Below are 22,718 nucleotides of genomic sequence, written 5' to 3' on the forward strand. Positions count from 1 at the left end.
CCCTTGTTTTTGCTTGCCTGAAACATCACAGTTAAGCATTAGTTGTTTTGTTTGTTTATTTGTTTTAGATAGGTAGTGAGTGGTTTCCAATGTTTTTTATTTTTGTCTTGTAACCTCAGGGGGCCCATGGTAACACACCCGCTCTCCCCTCTCATGAGCTCCCAAAAGGAGAATAGCCTGTGTAAAATTTGAGATATTGGCTGTTAATTTATATTCAAAACAACTTTAAAATATGCAAGTAATTTGTCAAGGAAAATAATTTTACAAAGCATTTATTTATTTCAGCTCTTTGGGTGACAGTAATGTAATCTGTTATTGTGTTCTTGGGCAAGACACTTAACCCAACTTGTAGGGTGGCAGTGAGGGACCAAGGGTACAGAATCATACCAACACCTAAACCATTGAGTGAAAGTGGATTCATAAATATAGCACCCTCAGAGCTAGAAAAAGTGCATTACATTTTTTTAAAGCAGCACTGCGTAAGTTTTCTGGTAGAGGCTGTTGATGTTAGCCTATAGCTTTTCCTGGAAAGTTCAACTGCATCATTAAACATATTGACCCAGCATTTATTTAATTATGTTTTTACTGCTTGAAAAACACATTCAAAAATATGCACTTGTAACTTGACCTGGAGCCATCACTTCTTTGTCTCCATGGAGATAAATAAATTTAATGCCATATTGTGGAACATTTCTGGCGAAGCTAAAACATCTCCATAGAGACAAGCAGCTGTAGTGTACCCTCCACCAGAAAGTTATACAATTACACATTTACATATTATGTAGCAGTAGTAGTAGCAGTAGTAGTCGTAGTAGTTGTAGTAGTTGTTGTAATAGTAGTAGTAGTAGTAGCAGTAGCAGTAGTAGCAGTAGTCGTAGTAATCATAGTAGTTGTAGTAGTAGAAGTAGTAGTAGTAGCAATAGTAGTAGCAGCTTTAGTAGCAGTAGTCATAGTAGTAGTAATAGTCGACGTAGTAGTAGTTCAATGTGAAGATTTCAACTATTTATTTTCAATACTTGACTTTCAAATATGCTACTTAATACTTCTAAGTACCACCTGAAAAATGCTTGCATGTACCAGAGTGGTCCCGCTACCCCTGTTTGGGAAACCCTAGTCTGCTCTTGCATAAAGACACATGCAGCAGATTAACGCCTCTACTTTTTTCTTCACAGAAACAACAAGTACCAAAGACAAGAAAAGAGTGCCGTTCCATTTTAATCCCCCAAATCCAAACCTACTCAGTGGACGAAGGAGGCAGGAACCATCATGATGCTGTGAGTAGGTAGGCTGAAAACGTCCACGGAGACCTGCAGCCTGACATGATTTATGGCTGGTTTGGGTGCTCCAGGCATGCTCTCTGGCTTTCCTCAGAGGTGGCTGTCTCACCTCCACCCTCTGTGACCTATACTGGTGTAGTAGTGTGCTTGGCTCTGCTGGGCAGCAGAAATACAGTGCTGTGTGGGGAGAGGAGCAGGTGCACTGGAATGTTTATGGTGGAAAGAAAAAAAAAAACCCAGAAAGATGTTAAAGTCAAATAGTGGATCTGGAGTGTGTAAAGGGCAGGTGGTGCAAGTGCTAGTGTGTCAGATACAGAGAAAGTTTGATATTGGTAGTTGCTATGGTATTTATTTAACCAACTGCTTTGTTTTAAAGGAGCACTATGTCATTTTTCTGGTTTGGGCTCATCACTTATTTCTCTGTCCAATGTGCATTTTTTAATTATAGAATGGTTTAGCAAAAATACCGCAGAAAATACTGTGAGTGTGCTTGCCTTTCGACAGATCTGACCTGTTACTTGACCTAGTAGTGTCACCTGCTCATCACCATGGATTTACTTATTATACTTTGGAACATTTTAGGCAACACAACAGCATGTGGAGATATGCAGGTGGCAAACCCTCCACCAGAAAAGTTACATAGTGTACCTTTAAGACATTGTAGAATTGGAAATACATATGTATTTTCAATGACGCATCAAAGTGGTCTGTTCTGTTGTACATTGTTTTCCTTTGTGTTCCACAGTAATCGTATTAATATCTATCTCTATGTAGCAGGTGACTCCAAATATGCAAGTTACAGATCAGATCTATGGAGTGGCGAAAGTAAGAATGCTTGTATTTTTGTTTTTTGTTTGGACTGGGGGAATAAACATTACTCAGGAGCATTGGTGTAGTAAGCAATGTATCAGGCCATTCTTTTTAAAATGATCAAATAAAAATGTATATTTGTAGGTTATGTTGTACTTTGAAATAGCATCCAACAATCATAGTAAATAAATGGTTGCATTTTCCTCAGAACACTTGAGTGGAGCACTGAATATCGTGTTTTCTGTGCAGTAGTAAACAGCCCCCACTGCCTGCTCCATACTTCATACTGCCCCATTTTTACAGCGATCATAAAAGAGCAGATAAACTTTACAGCTGTAGGTATATTTGTGTTCTCTGAGCTGCCCGGCGCATGCACTCTGCTCACGGGTTACACTCTGGGTAGCAGGCTGTTGGACCCCCCCCCACCCCACCCCCAACCCCGCGCTGTGTAAAAGAAGCCAAGCTCAGTCCATTATAGTGGGCCAGTAATAGCTTCAGGAACCTGGGAGCCTCTGGAGACATGCTCATTAGCCTATTCCTCTCTCATAAAGCCCCCTATCCATCACCCATAAGAGCAGGCACATTTGTATGCAGACGGCCCAACCACAAGTCCTGGAAGTGCACTTTGCATGTCCTATTGGTCTGTCTGCGTAAACACTATGGAGCAACTAAGGACACTATACTGTTGAAACATATGTTGATATGTTGAATGCTGAGTTTTGGGGTTTTTTATGCAATTTTAACTATGATCTAACTGTGTTAAAATCAAATTCCAAACCATAGCAAGACAGACCTCATCTCAATTCCAAATATATTCCAAAGGCGCTGCAGCTGATGTAGTGTCTTAAAAACATGAAAAGGTCTTTTTCTAGTATTTGGTAGTCCAGAGTTATTCCTCACTTACTTTATGCATTCTGAGCATCCTGATTATTCACCACAATGAGTTTATAAACAATTTTCACAACTCTTAGCGGCCAGAGCAAAGTTTGCCATCATGGTAATGCATGACAACAACTAGCATGCTAACACACACTTCCTGTTACTCGGACAATAAAATGCTTTATAATTAGATGCAAACAATACACAGCAGATGCATTCTGACCTCAACAGCTACTTATACAATATATTTGTACTGGAGCAAGGCAAATTTTGCTCAAACACATGAGGAAAAAATTGTCTCCAGGGCCTTTAAGTGTTTTTACTCTTTCAATTTTGGGGTAAGTCTCTAGTGCGAATGCAAACATTATGTAGTTTAAGCGAAATAGCCGTTTAGTATTTCTTATATTGATCATTTTTTTATATACTTTGCAGACTTAATCCAACCAAGATCTCTCTGAATTAATTCTTCTGCATTTCGCCCACCGCTGTGCCACTGGAGGCAACCATAGTGCAACTTCCTGGGACCCATCTACACAACTTGAGCTACAGGTAATTTAGATTCATGGTAAGGAGTGTCTAGCCTGTCTGTAGTGTTATCCTATAGATGTTTTAGGCTAATACACACTCCATTTAATATGCTAAGTTTACAAAAGCCACAAGTCACAGTATCAAAACTTTATAGCTATATCTATTTGTCTTCTTCCAATATTGATAATACACAATGAAACCAATAATTTTGTGATGCATTGTTCATCATCCTTGAAAATGCATACCCTCTCCTATAAATATGCTAATTTAACAAACATGTCAAGGCCTATTATCAACATTTTATTATTCAAATATATTCCTCCTTGTGAATCCCCGGACGACGTAGCAGTTCTGGTCAGGTAAACACCACAAAGAGAACACTCACATTTATACAGTACAATAGTGGAATGTGGCTGGGTTAGCAAATGCGTATAACCAAGTCGTTTCTTCCCTTTGCATTAAGTGCTAACATAAAAAAGGGAGATTTACTAGCCCATTGTAGCATCTGCAGCCAGGGGGCACAAAGAGGTGAGCAGGGCCTTTATCCAAGGGCAGCTGCGTACACTGGTCTAGTGTAATCACACTCGTATTAGCACAATGAGAATGGAAAATACACTATGACTGTATTCATGCCTGGACATATGGATTTATTTTACTGCAGTTCTTAAAAAGTTATATCTAAAATGTATTATGATAGGGAGAATTAGGCTAATGGGATATTTTTCTGCAATTAAAGGTGCACTGTGTACCTGCTTGTCTTCATGGAGATACTGTTACTTTGGTGCTACAGTATAGCAATGAATATCTATATGGTATTTATGTAATTAGTGGTGCATTTGTTACATAAAAATATCTTTGAAAACAGTGGGGTCTCCTCTACACAGATCTGACCTCTAACTTGGTATGGGGGCTCCACGTGCTTGTCTCCATGGAGATAAAGCTTATTGCCATACCAGGGCAATGGCACTTGCAAGTATTAGTAGTAGTTGTTTTGTTCTAATCAACTTGTTTAACTATCACATACAAAGAGTTTGTTAATGAGTTGTAACTTAAAGGGGCCTTGTAGTTGAGCAAAATTTGTTTTGGCTTTGCACAGATTTGTTGTAAAAGCAGCTCTTATGGTCAACAAGAGACCACTGTGAGCTGTCTGCATCAAATTCTAAAGCGTTTTATTGTTCTATATTCAGGATGTGCACTGTTAGCATGCTAATTGTTTTTAGAAAAACCCTGCATAAGGCAAGTGAGGAATAACTTTAGACCACTGCAAACGGTTTAAAATGAACTAGTTCTGTTTTTAAGAAAATCAGGCGCTGTGCCTTTAATATAAGGGCAGCTACTCACACTTGAGGCATTCAAAAAATACCCAAATGACAACAAGTGCCCTCCATTTTAACAGTTTAACATCATGCCTGTTACACACTATGATTTAGAATGCCCTTCCTAAACCACCTTGTCTTTGGGTGCGAAAACCCCTAAACCAATTTATTACTGTAAATGACTGTAAATTAGACTGAATTAGCGCCTTTACAGTGAAGTACACCACGTCCCAGCCACACACACAGAGCCGGGGGTGTCCTCAGGGAACAGGTACCTGGGGAGGGGGGCACTTTGGCACAGGCAGAGGAGTTGGAGTCAGTCATTTGGACCCCAGGCTAAACGCTAGAATACAGCCGCAGCATAGATAAGCACTAATCCTGTTTATGCCCCCCTCCTCTCTTCTTTCCTCCTCTCTCCCTTCTCTTTTTTCTCTTTCTCTCTCCTTTATTCTCTTGTCTTATTTCCCATCAGCCCCTGCTCATCTGTGTGTGTGTGGTTTGTTCTGTGGGCGTGTGGCGTTTGAAACACTGCTATAATAGAGACATTTTAAAAGAGGTCTAAACATTTTCTGAGTGTCTTTAAGTTGTGATATAATGCATAAGGAACTATTTTATATTATTACAGTGTTTAAAGAAGATATATACATATCTTTTTTTTTACATTTTCTTCTGGAAAATTGCAATATTGATCTGAAATGGTGTAATAATAAAAACAGATCTATTACCTGTTCAAAATTGCAGAAGTGATAGGCCCTGCCTCTCCATAGGGGCAAAGTAACAGTAAAAATATCACATGAAAAAATCTACTTAAGTATTAAAGTGCCTTTTTAAAGATGTACTTAAAGAGTAAAAAGCAAAAGTACTTTACACATATTCTGATGCTTTATAAAGATTCAAATATGGTGATTTTGATAAAGATTTGTGTTAAAAAAAATTTCAACAGAAACAACAGAATCAATAATTTTTTCTAGTTGTTTTTATTTTTATATTTTAGTTTGCTCAGTCTACAAACGTGCTAAAAATGAACCCCTTAGCTTTTTTAGCAGGTCTCAATCATAAAAAATACTTTTACTTTTCAGTGTTCAAAAATGTAGTGGAGTAGAAAGTACAGATACTGCTCTCAAATGTAGTAAAGTAAAAAGTATCCACTTTAAAGTCTACTCAAGCAAAGTACAGATACCTACATTTTCTATTTAAGTACAGTACTTTATTACTTTTACTTATCCACCACTGCAAGCAGACAAGGGCTAACTTTTGCTTGATTGGGATGTTTTATATTGGAAATCACGTGATTTCCTGTATTCTGGTGAGTTTTAGATGTACTACAGCTCAATGCCAATGTTTTACATTGTAGGTCAATTTGTAATGTTTTGTAATGAGAATGATTGCACTGCGCGCGCTTCCGTACATCGGCTCACATTTCGTTTTACTGTTTACAGCAAATACACTATGCACTAGAACACGTTTGAAGTTGCTTACGCACCCACAGGATATAGTGGAGGTAGAAGCTTCTTGAAGAGTTTGGGACTAAACCAGCCTGGATCATGCAGGAGCGAGGATCTTACCTGACGCAATGTGAGCGCGCCCTGGACGTCTCTGCCCAGGTGAGTGCTTTGTCTTCACCTGTGGGCCTGCATGATCCGTGACTGTCTCGTTCCTGCTGGAGCATCGTTTGTGTGGTTCCAGTGTATGAAACAGTTGGCTATTGAAAGAACCTTGTGCTTTTTTCTCTTCTTTCCTTTTTATGTTATTTGGCGTAAATTGCTTAAATAAAGTTGTCCCCTTTGTGCAGGTATAAGACATGTGAAAACAAACGTCATGTGCCCTTGTTTGTCAGAGCTACAGAACATGCCTGCGGGCTGGTCCGGTTGCTGGTCGTCCCGCGCATCACTAGTGCTGGAGGGGAACATGTGTGTAAAGTTTATGCGCATCTGTAAACGGACAGAATTAGAGCGGGAGAGATGACTGTATACGCATCAATAAGGAAAAAAATTAAGAAAGAGAAATGGGGTTGGCCGGAATGCTGTCTGGACCTGATCTTCTGTCCTCAGGTGACATGAATAATGGTGACACTGTCCGCGGTCAGCTCAAAACCGGTGGGGACATGTCCAGAACAGTCCGACGTAATGTTACGCCTATGCAAGCAGTAGATTTACCCTTGCATGCTTTTATTGTTGAAAAAATGCTGTTACATTTTTGATACATGTTTATGTATGAGCCATAGTACGATTTTTGTAACAATTGCAATTAAGTATAGAGCAGTGGGAGGGGACAGGGGGTAGGTGAAAACTGAAATTTTCTAATCACTCAAGCTACAAATGCAGGGTAATAGAGGATTACTCAAACATTTATGAATCTAAATAGTAAACTCTGAGTGAATTCATGATATGATAAGAGAGCACTGTTATAACATGACTAAATCCTCATGTCCTCAGTTCTTATATATGGATTGTGATATTTTACAGGAAACATTGTGTATGGGAGTGGTAAGGTTGAGGGTTCAATTCTAACCAAAGTATTTTTATAGTATAAAACATAAGATGACGTAATAGAAATACAATCTAAGAAGGACCAACAAAGCAAAATGGGGAAAGTACGTTAACTAAGAAGTAAGCAGGTCAACTATGGCAGCCCTGCAGGGTCATGCTTCTGACTATGACCAAATAGAGGAACAAGCTTATACAATAATTTTACTAAACCTAGGTTTAGATGAAAAAAGAGGTTTGCAGAGAAGTGAGAACCAAAGGGCGAAAGTGACAGTGTGTGTGAAACTGAGATGCACTTGTGAAAATCTATTTTAGCAGCTGCAGATCTCAACAAACATGTGGCCATTTTAGGGTTACTGACCACAACTGTGCATGCAGTAACAAGAACGATGCAAGATGTGTAGTTATATTTACTTAAGCACATTTCATTAAGTAAAGTTTTCATCAAATTATACTTCAGGTACTGTATTTTTACTCCTGCTTGAGTAGTATATTGTACAGAGTAACAGTACTCTTACTCGAGTAACTTGGTTACTATTTTCACTATGAGTAATTCTTTGTGTTAACAATAAGAAATTATTTGAACATTATGAAATGATTTGAATATTTGTGTTACTTGGACCAATGTTTCAGATATAATTAAGTTGTTTTTTTTCAAATTTTTGTGGTCTGTTCTTTGAAAATATAAAATGTGCGATAAATTGTGTACCTGGGTATTTTAGCTTTCAGTCTTTTAAGGGAACTTTTGGTAGTTTGTTTGTTTATACAGTGTGATGTTTCGAAATTAATCAGGAACATGTTTTAGTTTGCAAACTTAGTCCTTTCTACCACTGTGATATCGCACCATGACACAGACACATATGAGTGGCATAGTGTCATGCAGCTTTTCTTACCTATAGTTCAGCAACTTCTGTCACCCATTTGCTTTTTTGCCACTCTTGAAAGTGCACTATGTTAGAGAATCAAGTGCCACATAGTTGTTAAACAAGATTCTTAATAACAATGTGATCCTGTCAGTAGCTTCTGTATTAATTATTACCTGAAAAAATGCTTTTTGTTATTTAGCAGTTTTTACAGTACAATGTGTGATGTAAAGAGCATTAATCTTAACAAGAATAAATTAAAATCAGGTACAGCCTTTACCTGCCTTTACAGCCCTTTAAGGTTTCATCACATTGAAATGAATTCATTTGTGTTCTCTTACTGGGGCCAAACAAACCCTGCAGTGAGTGGGCAGTGGGGAGACTCTTCTTATTTACTCTCTAATTGGCTCCTCAAACCTGTGTGCTTAAGGTGAGTCCTGTTATTAGCATATGAAGAGGGCTTTTTTAAACCAGCACACCGTTATTGAAGAACTGCTGAACTGGTGAGAACATACATAAGTGAATACTGTAGTGACCACAGGAGGTATTTTGCTGTTGGTGCTCTGCTTCATCCTCTGCATTCACACACACTGAGGTTAGATGAGAAATAAGTTGGGTTCACGTGACATCAAAACACTCTAACATTACTACAGTTTAAACCTGAGCTGGAGGACAGAAACCAAAACATTTAAAGACTCATTTGTACAGAAATTAGATCATTCAGTTGGGTGCATTATGTCACATTTAGTAAGGTCAACTAGCAGCTATCAAGTTGTGATAACTGAATGATAAATCCACCTTTGTAGATGTAATTATTGAAGGTGCACTATGTAACTTTTCTAGTGAAGATTATTAACTTATTGCCTAGAATGTATGCCGATAAACATATCTATTTCTATTGAGGAACAGGTGAAACAACCATAAGTTAGGTTAGATCTGTGGAGAGGTGAGGTGGCCCCACTCTTGAGAACACTAACTGAATAAATGGAAGATGTTTAGTGTTTAGTGCCTTACTGTAGAACATTCCAGGGACCACAGTAATACTTAAACAGATTTCTCTTTATACATAGATACACATACATACATTTTTATTTAGTTTTTGTTACATTTTCAATTCAATGATAGAAGATATATTTACCATAAAACAATGCAAAACATCTGCATTCTAACACAGCTAATTCTGCAATACAATTTTCATCTGTTCTCTCCATCTTTACCAGTCTCCTAACCACGCTCACTCTCTCTCTCTGTATCCTGTCCTCCATCATTGCCCTCTTTCATCCCGCCTTTTCCCCCTCTCCCTGCTCCCTCCTGTCTCCAGATGGGTGGCAGGGAAGAGCAGCTTGCTGTGGTCAGGCCAATTATTTACATAATTATGATCTCCCACTTAACCACATGATCCTTTACCTGGGTGTGGGCAATTAAAGGCAGTGGCGTCATTATGCAGATTATGCTAATGCCGCCAGATGCGGAACAGGGAAGCGAGAGATCACACACACGCTAGGCTAACAAGCTAACATGTGTCGTGGTTGCCAAGTGTCTGTGAGGCCAGGACACAAGCTTCCAAGTCCAAACGCAATGCACTGGTACTACAGAAGACAACATCGTTCTGCTTCGTTCCTCTGAGTTTGAATCCTGACAATGTATCTGTCAAGTACTGGTGAGACGCTGCTTTATATCCGTCTGAGCAGTTCACACTTAGTATAGTTCAATAGACATTGCTAATAAACAGGAACAGTAAACAAATATGTGTTAGTTTTAGTGTAGATAGCTCTCCTCTTCAGACAGATGAAGGCAGTGTCCAACAGCAATCTGACCAGAACTGAAGAAGTCGCTTGGGTGGGCGGTGAAACATCATCACCCTAAAACGTTTGTCCAGTTGACAGAATTGAAGTTTCTTTTGCCATCTGACTATGGTAAAGATTTCTGTTATTTTTTCTACAGAAAGAGGTTTCGTTCATGGATTTCCAGAATTTGACGTCATAGTTTCAGATGGAGGGCAGGTGGCCAAATTACCACAGTAATACAGTCTATAGCATTAAAATGATCTCGCATCTGGTGTTTTCAGTTCTAAGAAATGCCATGTGAGTATTCATTTCTCTACAGATTCTAGGTCTGGTAGCATCAACTGCATGTCTCCATGACTTTTAATGTCATCCAGTACAAATATGAGAGTTTAGTGCTTATTAATTTTGCAGAAATTCATGCTGTTTCTTAATCCTCTGTTTGTTTTCTTTCTTCTTTTTTACTTGTAAGCTGCCATTTTTGTGGATATGGTTCCAAAAAGTATTAGTGGTCTTGGCTAGCCAGACAAATTATAGTAGCCTACTGCTTCTGACTGGTTGTCCCAGGATAGGTCAAACTCAGAGGACAAATTCCCCCTAATAAACATCAAACTCAACAATCTCATTGCTAGCAACAGGAGCGAGGGACTAGTGCTTATTATCTACATTATGACGCACGCATGTTCTGTTTGCTGCTAACATCCATCCACCTGTCATTAGCATCCCCACCCCCTACAGAGCCCCCTAACTCACACACACATACGCACACACATACATGTACACACGCACACAAACACATACACACATATACACGCATACACACATACACACATGGACAGAGTCAATCAATTATGTTTTATATGCTTGGTGAGCCTGCAGATGGCGTGGGACCAACAGGGGCAAGTGGGCTGAGGATCCAAGCTCACATCTCTCTCCAATCCTCTCCCCTATCTCTCCTATCCTCCCCCCTATCTCTCCTATCCTCCCCCTATCTCTCCTATCCTCCCCCTATCACTCCTTTCCTCCCCCTATCACTCCTATCCTCCCCTTATCTCTCCTACCCTCCCCCTATCTCTCCTATCCTCCCCCATCTCTCCTATCCTCCCCCTATCTCTCCTATCCTCTCCCCTATCTCTCCTATCCTCCCCTATCTCTCCTATCCTCCCCCCATCTGTCCTATCCTCTCCCCATCTGTCCTATCCTCTCCCCATCTCTCCTATCCTCCCCCCATCTCTCCTATCCTCCCCCTATCTCTCCTATCCTCTCCCCTATCTCTCCTATCCTCCCCTATCTCTCCTATCCTCCCCCCATCTGTCCTATCCTCTCCCCATCTCTCCATCCTCTCCCCATCTCTCCTATCCTCCCCCTATCTCTCCTATCCTCCCCCTATCTCTCCTATCCTCCCCCTGTCTCTCCTATCCTCCCCTGTCTCTCCTATCCTCCCCCTGTCTCTCCTATCCTCCCCCTATCTCTCCTATCCTCCAGCTGATGCAAAATCCATATCACACTGCTGCAAGTATTGTATTGAATTTATTTTATATTGTTGTTAATTAGTATTTATTTTATATTGTAGTTTTTTAGTTAAAGGTGCACTATGTATCTTTTTGGGTGAAGGGTCCAGCACTTGCTTGACTCCATGGAGATGTTATAACCTAGAATGTTCCAAAGTATGGCAATAAACTTAGCAATCTCCATGGAGACGCCACTAGGCCACATGTCTTAAACAGCATCCTCAGTATATAGACAGGCTCAGAACCTTCAGAATTCACTCACTGAGCTGCAGAGGCTGCAGTAGCACTGATTCATGATTGGCTGCAGGTGCTGGGGTTTAGGGAGTGACCATTCAGATCAGAGCTTTTAGATTTTTTAAAAACTGGATTTCAGCATTGAAGCCGAAATGAGCGACTCATGTAAGGCTTATTTTGCTTTCTGATTGGATAATCATTTTGAGAACCAAAACACCAAATTATGACATAAATAACTTGGCTACCATGTCCAATGTTAGGAATAATTCAACATAACTATACCAGTTAAACCTATATATAACTTGAACATGTTTACCTCAGGGACACAGATAGGTCATGTACAAATATAGTGTACATTTAGATATGCCATATGTCTGGCTCTGCTTGTGATAAATAAAATCCCCTTTAATCCTAATTCACCATAATTTCTGTCCCAGTTTAGTCTCATGATTTTTTACATAATCTCATATGCACCATTCAGCATAGTTGTCCAATATCATATTTTGTTTCCTCATTAGCCATAAGCACACATCCCAAATTTGGTTCATAATGGACTGAGAAGTAAAGCTTATTTGTGTCAAAAAAGATACATATTTAGATTGGCCTAATCCTCTGCCATCTGCTGTGATCATACCGAGCCATAACAGTGTACCCAGGCCCTGTTGTGATGTATGTGAATGTATGTGTGTGCGTGCGCGAATGTGTGTCTTGTGTTGTCGTTGCCACCTGCAGTCAAACCCTGCTGGCATTTGTCCAGTAGCGCTAGTCTAATGGTTTATTGTTCGACCAGTTCAGATCGCTATGAGGAGGCCATGACATATAAAGCAGATCTATGTTTACTCCATATAAGGTCATGCTGCAGAGGTCATGGTTCAGTATGGTCTGCAGGTAATCCACAGTTAAGCATGGGGCGTACTGTTGATTGTGTTTGCTTGTAAATAAATATTTATATGATTATTTTAAGGTTTACTGAATAACCTTTGTATAGTAGGGTTTACCAATAAAGTTTAATGCAATACTGTACTGTACAATAGTACAGTTATCATTAGCCTGCTCAAGGTCACATTAAGACATTGTAATGCAACTTTATGACCTTTTTCGGGTCATTTAGTGTCAAAAATGCTAAGTGTAATTTTTTGCCATAACCTCCTGGTAGCCCTGTCACGACATCAAGTTTGTCTATCAGCAGAATTGTAGCAAAGTAGTAGAAAAGAGTTGAACTGGTTAATCAAACTATATTTCACATAGAATACTCATGATACCACATCAATACAGAAGAGTGACAGTGACTGGTTGTTAAGGTGTTGTACCTAGATCCTTGGGTAAGACACTTCTTATGTTTTACAGTTTTTTTCATGTCTCAGTTCTTAAAAGATATGGTTCACTGTATAGTGTTTATTTACCCTAAAATAAAACTGACCTCAGAGAAATAGGGAGGATTTTCTGTACATGAAAAAAGGAACATAGGACAGAATGTGAGAAGGAAACATCAAAGGCGTGCACACAAGCAACAAAACACAAAGCAGAACAGGAGCAACTCAAATTACAATGACCATTTCTGAGAACCATATTCGGGACAGAGGACAACAAACATTGTCGCTTGTCTTGAAATACAGAAACATGCTCGCAGGACTTTAAACCAGGACGAAGGGACTTTTTTACTCTCACACACCTGGGATACTGTCCTGAAGAAGTCGCACTGCAGATGGTGCTGTCTTCCTACCGATGGAGGCAGGAAGACAGCGCCAAAATCTGTTTAAATCAGCTAACTGGATACGTCACAGTAACATCACGTGACCACTCTGAGGAAGAGTGCTAGTGAGCAGTCGAAACTGTCAGCTATGAAAACACTGCATGTTAGTCTGAAAAAATAATCTATTAAAATAAAACTTGCCTCCATTGAACATATACATAAACCGTACCCACATTTCTGTCTTGCACTAAACCGTTCTTTTCCATCTGCTTTAATTAGCCTTTTGAACTGAACCCTTCAGATATCAGTGTTTCAGACAGGTGCTATTGTCGCTTTAGAAAAACAATGGCATTTCTGTCCTCCTCTTCAAACCTCCTTTCCCTCTCTCACTTAAGCATCACAGAGGAGGAGGAGGCTTGTCCACGTTGCCAGTTGCGAGCGCTTTTTCAGTGCAGCGCCGGGTTAATTAAGACCTCATTACCCACAGCGGCTCTTGGGCCAATTAGGACGCTCTCTTCTTTTGCTTACATGTTTGTTTGCTGGTTCAGACATAATCCAACATCATCAGACTCTTTCTTTACTTTCTCTTGGGAGCGTAAAAAATAGATTAGCTTGTTTTTGCACCTTGGCTAATATGTGGGTGAGTGTGCAGGTGGGTATTTATCACATTGTGAGAAAAAAAATTGCATATACAATCTTTTAAGGGGGACGAAAAAAATCTTGGTTTGAAGTTCAGATATGGCTTAAAGGTGCACTATGTCATTTTTTCTGGTGAGGGACTCGCCACCTACCTGTCTCCATGGAGATGCCAGTGTGTTACCTGGTTCCACAGTATGGCAATAACCCTGTATCAAATATTCAGAGATTTTGATTGATTAAAAAAATGCATTTTTACTGTTACACAGATCTGGCCTGTAACTTGGCCTGGTGGTGCAATCTACTTGTCACTAGGAAGATAGATGTTTAATGCCATACTGCGGAACATCCTAGGCTAGCACTGCAGTTCATAAACTTTTCACACAATGTACCACCAAGTAGACCTCGGCTATATCAGGGGGGACCAAACATGGCCTGAAATGGGACTAAACCAGGTCTAAAATAAGACGAAAACATGGATAAGTTAGTCCTAAACAATGATGAATGAAATAAATACACAGTGTTCTAGGCAAAGCGATATCATTTCCATGGAGACAAGCAAGGATGGGACACTCCTCATGATAAGCTGCATAGTGCACCTTTAATATAGGTTACAGAACAGGGTTTAGGTTAAGGTAAGGCAAGTAGTATCTATGGTAAAGGTTATCAGTCTCCTAGGAATGAATGGAAGTCTATATAATGTTCCCACTAAACATGAAAACCCAGCTGTGTGTGTGTTGTATACCTTGTGTGTGTTATCAAGCTGTTGTCATAGGCTTTTATTCATCTCATTAATAACCACTGTGCCCTTGAGGTAGAGAGCAGCGACCCCGTTTCTCAAAGCCACATGCGGGTGAGCAGGGGAGCTATGGTGCACAAGGCTGTGTATGGCATGGGCTATGGGGGGTCATGATTGCACCATCCTACACGTGAGGAGGCCCCCAGCAAGGAGGGAAATATGGAGAAACTAACACTTGTGTCTGTGCCAGAAGATTCACTGTTTAGACTGGAAAGGGTGTACATAACAATATGACTATAGGACGAGGAGTTAGAGGTGGCAACTGGACTGTTAAAATACGGAGAAGGATATGTTTAAATTGTTGGAACTGGAACAAATCCAACTGAATTGTGGACAAAATTAATGGGAAAAACCTAGACTGAAATTTTAACAAGATGGTTATATCACATTCACCTACAATTGTTGTGTCCTTCAGCAAGACACTTTACAGCTCCATCTGCATGAATATGATTGGACTTGGAGAAAGTTGTGAAGTGAAAATAACAAAACCAAAATTTTTTTTTTATTTGGGGGTCTGTACATAAACAGAAAAGGAAGTTTAAAGCCTCGCAGCAGTCTCACATTTCTGTTGACAGTTCCTAAGACTATAACACAGACATTTATAACACCAAACCTAAAATGCCTCTCTCTGATCTGAACCATCACTACCTAAACTCCAGCAACTGCAGCCAATCATTAATCGGTGCCAGTGCAGTGACGCCACAGACGTAAGCAGGCAAACCGACACATGCGGCACATTTTATATCTCAATTTCAAGTACTATATAACATCATCTGGGGCTGCCCTGATTACAGCCACCTGTTAGACCAATCACACTGTTCCTTATACCTCCAGGCCCCGCCCCTTCTCCTCTCTCATGCTCGTCTTTAGTTCTCCAGGTACTGCCCAGTTTAACAGCTCTATATGAAACCATCACCCTGCCGTTGTATTGCTGCTGACCCTTTAAGTTTGACATGCCCGCTCCCCTTCCCTCCAGCAGAGCCTGAACATTGCCTCTGTGAGCCAGGGGGCAAGTACAACAGAACCCATACCGCGAGCACGCATTCTACTACCATCAGCCACTGTACCTACATGTGACATCTACCATAAATCACAAAGCCCACTGTCCTTGTCTGCTGTAACACACATCATGGAAATCAATGCGGGGGTCAAACAGCAGACACGGGCCCCTGAAAATATCACACAGGCCGATAAATATGGCCCCTGCTAATACAGTCGTCACACAAAAGCTTTCTCACCCCATCGACCCGCGGTAAGAGGGCGGGGTACTGCACGCATGAGTGGATGCAAACATGGAACAGTATAGGGTAAATGTCAGGGAGGAGAATGCGATTGGATCTCGGGACATTTGGGTGCTGTTTGACCCCCGACTTTGTGGGTGCAGCGTGGTCATGTCACTTGTCTTTGGGTGGGATCGATATGAGATATAGGAAGTAGTAGCAGTTTATAAATATGGTGGGTATGTGTTAGTTACCACTATATAGTATTTTGAAAACTTCTGCAACAATTAAAGGAGACACATTTTGTGAAATCAACTTTTTAGAACTTTTAACCATGTTAGAATTGTTTTTCCTTCTTATTTACCCACCCAGAGTTGTATTTGAAGTGATTCATGCATGTGTGATTAATCCTTATACTCCTATATTCAAGACGTCATTGCTCTGATCAACCCCCATTTTCACCACCAGTACACGTCCACTGCTCTTTACTTACTTTGTTCTCAATTTGATTTTCTTAATCAGTGATATGTGTACGGTTCAGCAGAGTTGCGTAGACATTTTGGCACAAAAGAAAAAAATCTGCTGCTCACAGGTAACATAGTCTCAATACTAACATTTCAAACTCTATTTCGATATTAAGGAATAGACTCAATAGACCGATTCAGATACCACAATGATAATAAAAAACACTCTCTGTAGACAATAGAATGTGATAAATCGTAATACTTTGATTTCTATTCCCATGTGGCCTTCTAAAGATATTCAAGAAAAGTTAATTTCTGTTTTGTGAATGTGACTTTTTAGTATTGATACCTCAGCAGATTTGTTTCTTTTGTTAAATTGTTTAGATCAATATTGCAATTTAAATGTCCAAAATAAAACATAATGGTCCATAGATATTAGGTGTCATAGTTTACAAGATACGTGTCATAGATTATAACGCAAGTGTCATAGATTATAACACAAGTGTCATAGATTATAACATAGGTGTCATAGATTATAACATAGGTGTCATAGATTATAACACAAGTGTCATAGATTATAACACAAGTGTCATAGATTATAACACAAGTGTCGTAGATTATAACACAAGTGTCATAGATTACAACACAAGTGTCATAGATTATAACATAGGTGTCATAGATTATAACACAAGTGTCATAGATTATAACACAAGTGTCGTAGATTATAACACAAGTGTCGTAGATTATAACTATATAGCAGACAAAAGTACAATATGTGAAAAGACTTGCATTGTATTTAATTACCACACATAAAAATGATGGACAATATGGGCAGTATGGACATAAACTTTCCTCTAATAATAATAATAATAATAATAATAATAATAATAATAATAATAATAATAATAATAATAATAATAATAATAATAATAATAATAAAATTAAAATCATTCTACAATCTCATACTGTAACAACTAGCCACACATGTCTGGGGCAGATTAACAGAAGTGTGCCTGCCATTCTGTGCTTCACATAATCACACTAACATTCATATACAGCTAAGGTGTGTGAAGTGTCTTGCCCAATGACACAACAACATACACCAAGGCCATTACATCACATAGTCTTTTTGATAAAGTGGCCAATAGCAGATGGTGTCAACAGATTTATGAATAAGACACAAACTGTACTCGTACTCAGTGACTTAGTGAGCAACAGAGAGGAGGAGCAGAGAGGAGGAGCAGAGAGCAGCAGAAGAGAGCAGGAGCAGACAGCAGGAGAAGAGAGAACAGTGGAGGAGTGGAGTCATTTTTGCCCCTCTCCCTCTCTCTCTCTCTTTGTCCCCCCTCACTCTCCTCTCTTGCATTCTCTCCCTCCCACTTTCTCGCTCTCTGTCACACCTTCTTCTCTTCTTCTCTCCTCTGTCTTTCCCTGTCCCACCTCCATCTCTCCCCTCTCTCACACATTTTCCATCTGTATGCCAACTCCTCATCTCCCTTCCTTTTCCTACCCCATTTCTTTTCTTCTTAAAATCTGTTTTTCTTTTCTTTTTTTTAAACTCTGTCCTTTCATAACCTCTCTTCTTTACTCCCATCTCATTTTACTCCATCTCTATCTCTCTCCCTTTCTACTCAACCCTCTCCCCTTCTCTTCTCTTCCCTTCCATCCCTTTCTTTCTATTCTCACTCTTCTCTTACACAGACTATCTCTCTCTATCTTTCTATCTCACTCTCTTCTCATACTCTCTCTCTTCCCTCTTGTTTCACCCTATCCCCTCTTTCTCACATTCTGTCTCTTGCGCTCTCTTTTCCCCCTCCCTCTCTCACCTTTTCTCACTGTGTCTCTCTCAGCCCTCCCTATCTTGCTTTTCATCTCTTTCTTTCTACCCCATTCTCACTCTTCTCTCTCTCTCCCCCTCTTAAACACATTATCTCTTGCTCTCTCTTCTTATCTTTCTCTCACTTTCCCCTCTCTTGTACTCTTTCTCCCTATACCCTTACCACCTCTCCCTTTCCTCTCTCTGCCCTCCCACTCTCTCGCTTTCACTCTCACCCTCTTCTTTATAGCTGTCTCCCTTTCTACTCAACACTTTCCCTTTCACTCTCTTCCATCTCTTTCTTTCTACCCTCTCTCTTCTCTCTCTTTCTTGTCTCTTTCTCATTCCTCATCTTTTACTTTCTCTCCTTCTTTCTCCTTACCCTCTTTCTCTGCAGTTAATATGTGTCATTAACCTGATTTTCCAGCTAGGCTTCAGCACACTCACCCTTAACCTCTCTCTCTCTCTCTTTCCTTTCTATCCTCTCAGAGCATCGGTGAGGGGCGAGCTTGTGGCTGATGACATCGTCACCACGGCAACAGAGGTAGTAAGGGGAGGGGGGAAGGGGGGGCGGGGGTGATGGTGGTGGTGATGGTGATGGGGGGTGGCACACCAGGTGGAGGTATGGAGAGCAGTCAAGAGCCATGAAGAGAGCAAGACAGAAAGAGAGTGAACTGGAGAGGAGAGAGAGAGAGAGAGAGAGAGAGAGAGAGAGAGAGAGAGTGAACTGGAGAGGAGAGAGAGCAAGAGAGAGAGAGAGAGAGAACTGGAGAGAAGAGAAAGAGCGAGTAAACTGGAGAGGAGAGGGAGAGAGAGAGTGAACTGGATAGGAGAGGTGAAGAAAGAGAGAGAGAACTGGAGAGGAGAGTTGAAGAGAGAGAAAGAGGGTGAACTGGAGAGGTGAAGAGAGAGAACTAGAGAGGAGAGGTGAAGAGAGAGAGAGAAACTAGAGAAGAGAGGTGAAGAGAGAGAAAGAGAGAGAGAACTAGAGAGGAAAGGTGAAGAGAGAGAGAGAGAATTGGAGAGGTGAAGAGAGAGAAGGTGAACTGGAGAGGAGAGGTGAAGAGAGAGAGAGAGACAGAGAGAGGGTGAACTAGAGAGAAGAGGTGAAAAGAGAGAGAGAACTAGAGAAGAGAGGTGAAGAGAGAGAGGTGAGATCAAGAGAGAGAGGGAGAGAGAGTGAACTGGAGAGGAGAGGTGAAGAGAGAGAGAGAGAGAGAGAGAGAGAGAGAGAGAAAGGTAATGTCAGAGTAATGTTACTTGAACATAGTAGAGTGATATCTGAATAATTTTTCCATAAGTGTAGTTTAAATTAAAATACGGCTCCAGTGCAGAGAACATGATTCTGAGTAAACAGACTGATGACACTTTGTGCATAAGTTCCATTTTTCATGAACACATAGATACCATAAAGGTGTGCAGTGGATCAATGGGCTCTGAATATACTATAAAACTATGATTACATTATGACATTTATTTATATCCCATAATATTTTTAAGTCCTATACTGTAAAGCACTGTATTTAAGGTGTAGGGCCTGTTTGTAACAATGGAGACTGTTTTGCCTGCAACGCTCCACTGTTTGGCATTAAAATGATTTATGATGCATTTATTACACCTTTAACTATCAAAATGAAATTATGAAATGGATAAAGGTGACATCATATATTTAAGGTCAGCATTTCATTTACTGAGAGCTGTTTCCATTGGTTATTACCATCACCATGACAATAAAAGCTTTTGTCTATATGCCCTTTGTTACATATTACAAACATAATCTCAATAATCCTGTTAATGCGATGACATTTGAATGGTTTGCAGGTTCACTGTAAGAACAGGTCACTTACTACATGCTCGTTCAATCATTTGTTTGCTAGATAATTCAGCCAGTACCACAGATGCCCTGGTAAAGCACATTGTTGAATCTACCCCCTCCCTCCCTCCCTCCCTCTCTCTCTCTCTCTCTCTCTCTCTCTCTCTCTCTCTGTCTCTCTCTCTGCTCTCTCCCTGTCAGCATGTAATCATTGACCACGGTCTGATCCCAGGTCACAGAGGGGTCAAAGGTGAGTGTCAGAGGTCAGAGGTGAAACACGCATCAGTGCCGGGTCGGCCCCTGTGCTCACTGTTTTTGACATTATAGCTCACATCATTGCCTTCAGAAATCCATGGTGTCCTCCCGTGTGCTTTGGCAAAGATTACAAAAGGGAGACTGGATCGCATTTGCATTTGCAGTTTTGTTTTGTTTTCTTGTGTCTATTATTTGATAACAAATGAGTCATTTATTCACTTTATTAACACATTTCTGAAATTGATTAAGAAATACTGCTCTTTGAAAAATGGGTACAAATGAACTACCTATCATGGGATAAAAGGGTTTGAAGTCAAAATATGGATCCTGATTAATGTTTAACTCTTTTGGATTTGACAGTTTGTATAATCTGGGTTATTGAATTATACTTTTTCTTGAATACATTGAAACATTTTTATTCTGCAGTCTTCTGTTTTAATGTTAATTTTATGATGATTATTTGTGATTATTTATGTTTTTATTTGTGTGATTTTAATTATTCTGTAAAGCACTTTGAATTACTTTGTGTACGAATTGTGCTATACGAATAAACTTGCCTTGCCTTGTCTATTTTTGCATAAATTATATTGGAAAACATGCATTCTTAGGAGTAGGGTAATCTGACCTGTAACTTGGCTTAACCTTGCTGTCAACTTCTCGTCTCCATGGAGATAGACAAGCAAGCAATACTGTGGAACATTCTCTGCACAGCAATAGATTTGTTGGTTTCAAATATGAAATAAACCTACCCTAGATGCAATGTGCTGAAACAAGTGAAAGTCAATCAAGTGAAATCTACTTGTCAAATTGTCTCTAAATGTAGACTTTAAATACATTTTTGTGTGTGCAGATTTGATTTCAACCACATTTAAAAATACCATTCAGATAATACACAAAAGGGCTATTAAGAAAATGACCAATTGAATATTAAAGAAAAAGTAGCTTTTGCATCTTGGTCCACACATAACTCTGTTTAGCATGGATGTTCACACACATTCTCACTAAGGGTGTCAGTTTGATTTCTCAGGCGACATGTCCACCGTCCTCCCACTCTGTTGCATCCAAGTCTTTTTAGAAATGAACCCACTAACCTCAAGGTCCATGGTTCAATTGCCAAAATAGTCATGATTCTGTTGTATATATGGGATGTGGTGTTATACAATTTTGCTGCTATTCATTCCATGTTGTGTCATGAAATAGTACTTTGTTGTAAGTTTTGACCTGGCTGACCCTACTGGCCATTCATCATTTTCAATTACAAACAAGATAAAGTTATTGACAGAGAAGTGCAGTTTTCATTCAGAGTTAATTTTCTTCACAGTAAATTATCATATTAATATTCATTTTAACATATATATATATATAGGTCATAATTTAGTTTTCCATAGTTTTACTTATAGAGCCTTACCCTTGAAGGTGGCAGTTCAATCCCTTCTCCCACTAATGAATCTGTCATTGTGTCCTTGGGCAAGACACTTCCCACCAATGTCTACCTACACTAGCTTATGTATGTCTCTGACCAAATCCACAACATAAAAGCACTATAACAGCATCAATGTGTTTATAAATGTACAATCTATTTAAACAGACTGAAAGAGAATGGGGTGTTAAATACCTGGTAGGTAGAAGTGTTGCGATTTTAATCCAAACATGACCAGCGATCATAAAGTATTTCAGAATTTCCTTGTTGTCAGTTTAAGCCCTCAAACTATCTCCTCCTGGAGTTGAGAGGGAGGACAGAGACAGCTTCTTGGGTCTATTCCTCCTGTCTTCTCTGAGCCACGCTTTGTAAATCCCTTCTTTTTTTTTTTCATTCAGCCGCGCCGCTTGGTAGTGTAATGATCTTCCACTATCCTCACAGTCCCACTACTACTGAGGAGAAGAGAGAGAGAGGGAGCAGGAAGGAGGGAGGAGAGAGCGAGAAGAGGAGGGGTGGGGAATCCATCATAAGACAGATGAGAGGAGAGGGAGGGGGTGGAGAAAGAGAGGGGGGGTGATTGAGTTGGAAGTTGGTGTGGCGAGCATGTAGGGGGGGGCATGACGCATGGTGCGTTGGGGAGCTGGGGGGTATAGACCCTCCCAAAAGAGATGGTGCGATGGTGTCTAAGTCATAATGAGTCAATAGGAAACGATGGATTACAAAATGAACAGAAGGGAAATAGTGGAATGTGTGAAATGTTGGAGAATGAATCATGATTGAGAAGTCAGCTAATTATTTGACTAAACCTTGTTGATGTTTTACGTTATGCATTAAAAAAACATAGAATTTTGGTAGCACTTTAGTTATACCATGATAGCATGTTAACTAAATGTGCATTATGGTAACCCAGTACG

General features: G+C 39.9%; 1 protein-coding gene across 1 annotated transcript in view; it reads right to left on the reverse strand.

Annotated features, from left to right (window-relative positions):
• The window catches only part of LOC117372025 (genetic suppressor element 1-like), a 59,025-nt gene extending 36,911 nt beyond the window's left edge, over window positions 1-22,114 (reverse strand). Inside the window, exon 1 of the mRNA XM_055222450.1 lies at window positions 22,000-22,114. Within this exon, the coding sequence (XP_055078425.1) occupies window positions 22,000-22,036 (37 nt within the window). The 5' untranslated portion in view covers window positions 22,037-22,114. The remainder of the gene's footprint in view (window positions 1-21,999) is intronic.
• Between the last annotated feature and the right edge of the window lie 604 nt (window positions 22,115-22,718).

Source organism: Periophthalmus magnuspinnatus, chromosome 6 (genome assembly GCF_009829125.3).
Source record: "Periophthalmus magnuspinnatus isolate fPerMag1 chromosome 6, fPerMag1.2.pri, whole genome shotgun sequence".
NCBI lineage: Eukaryota > Metazoa > Chordata > Actinopteri > Gobiiformes > Gobiidae > Periophthalmus > Periophthalmus magnuspinnatus.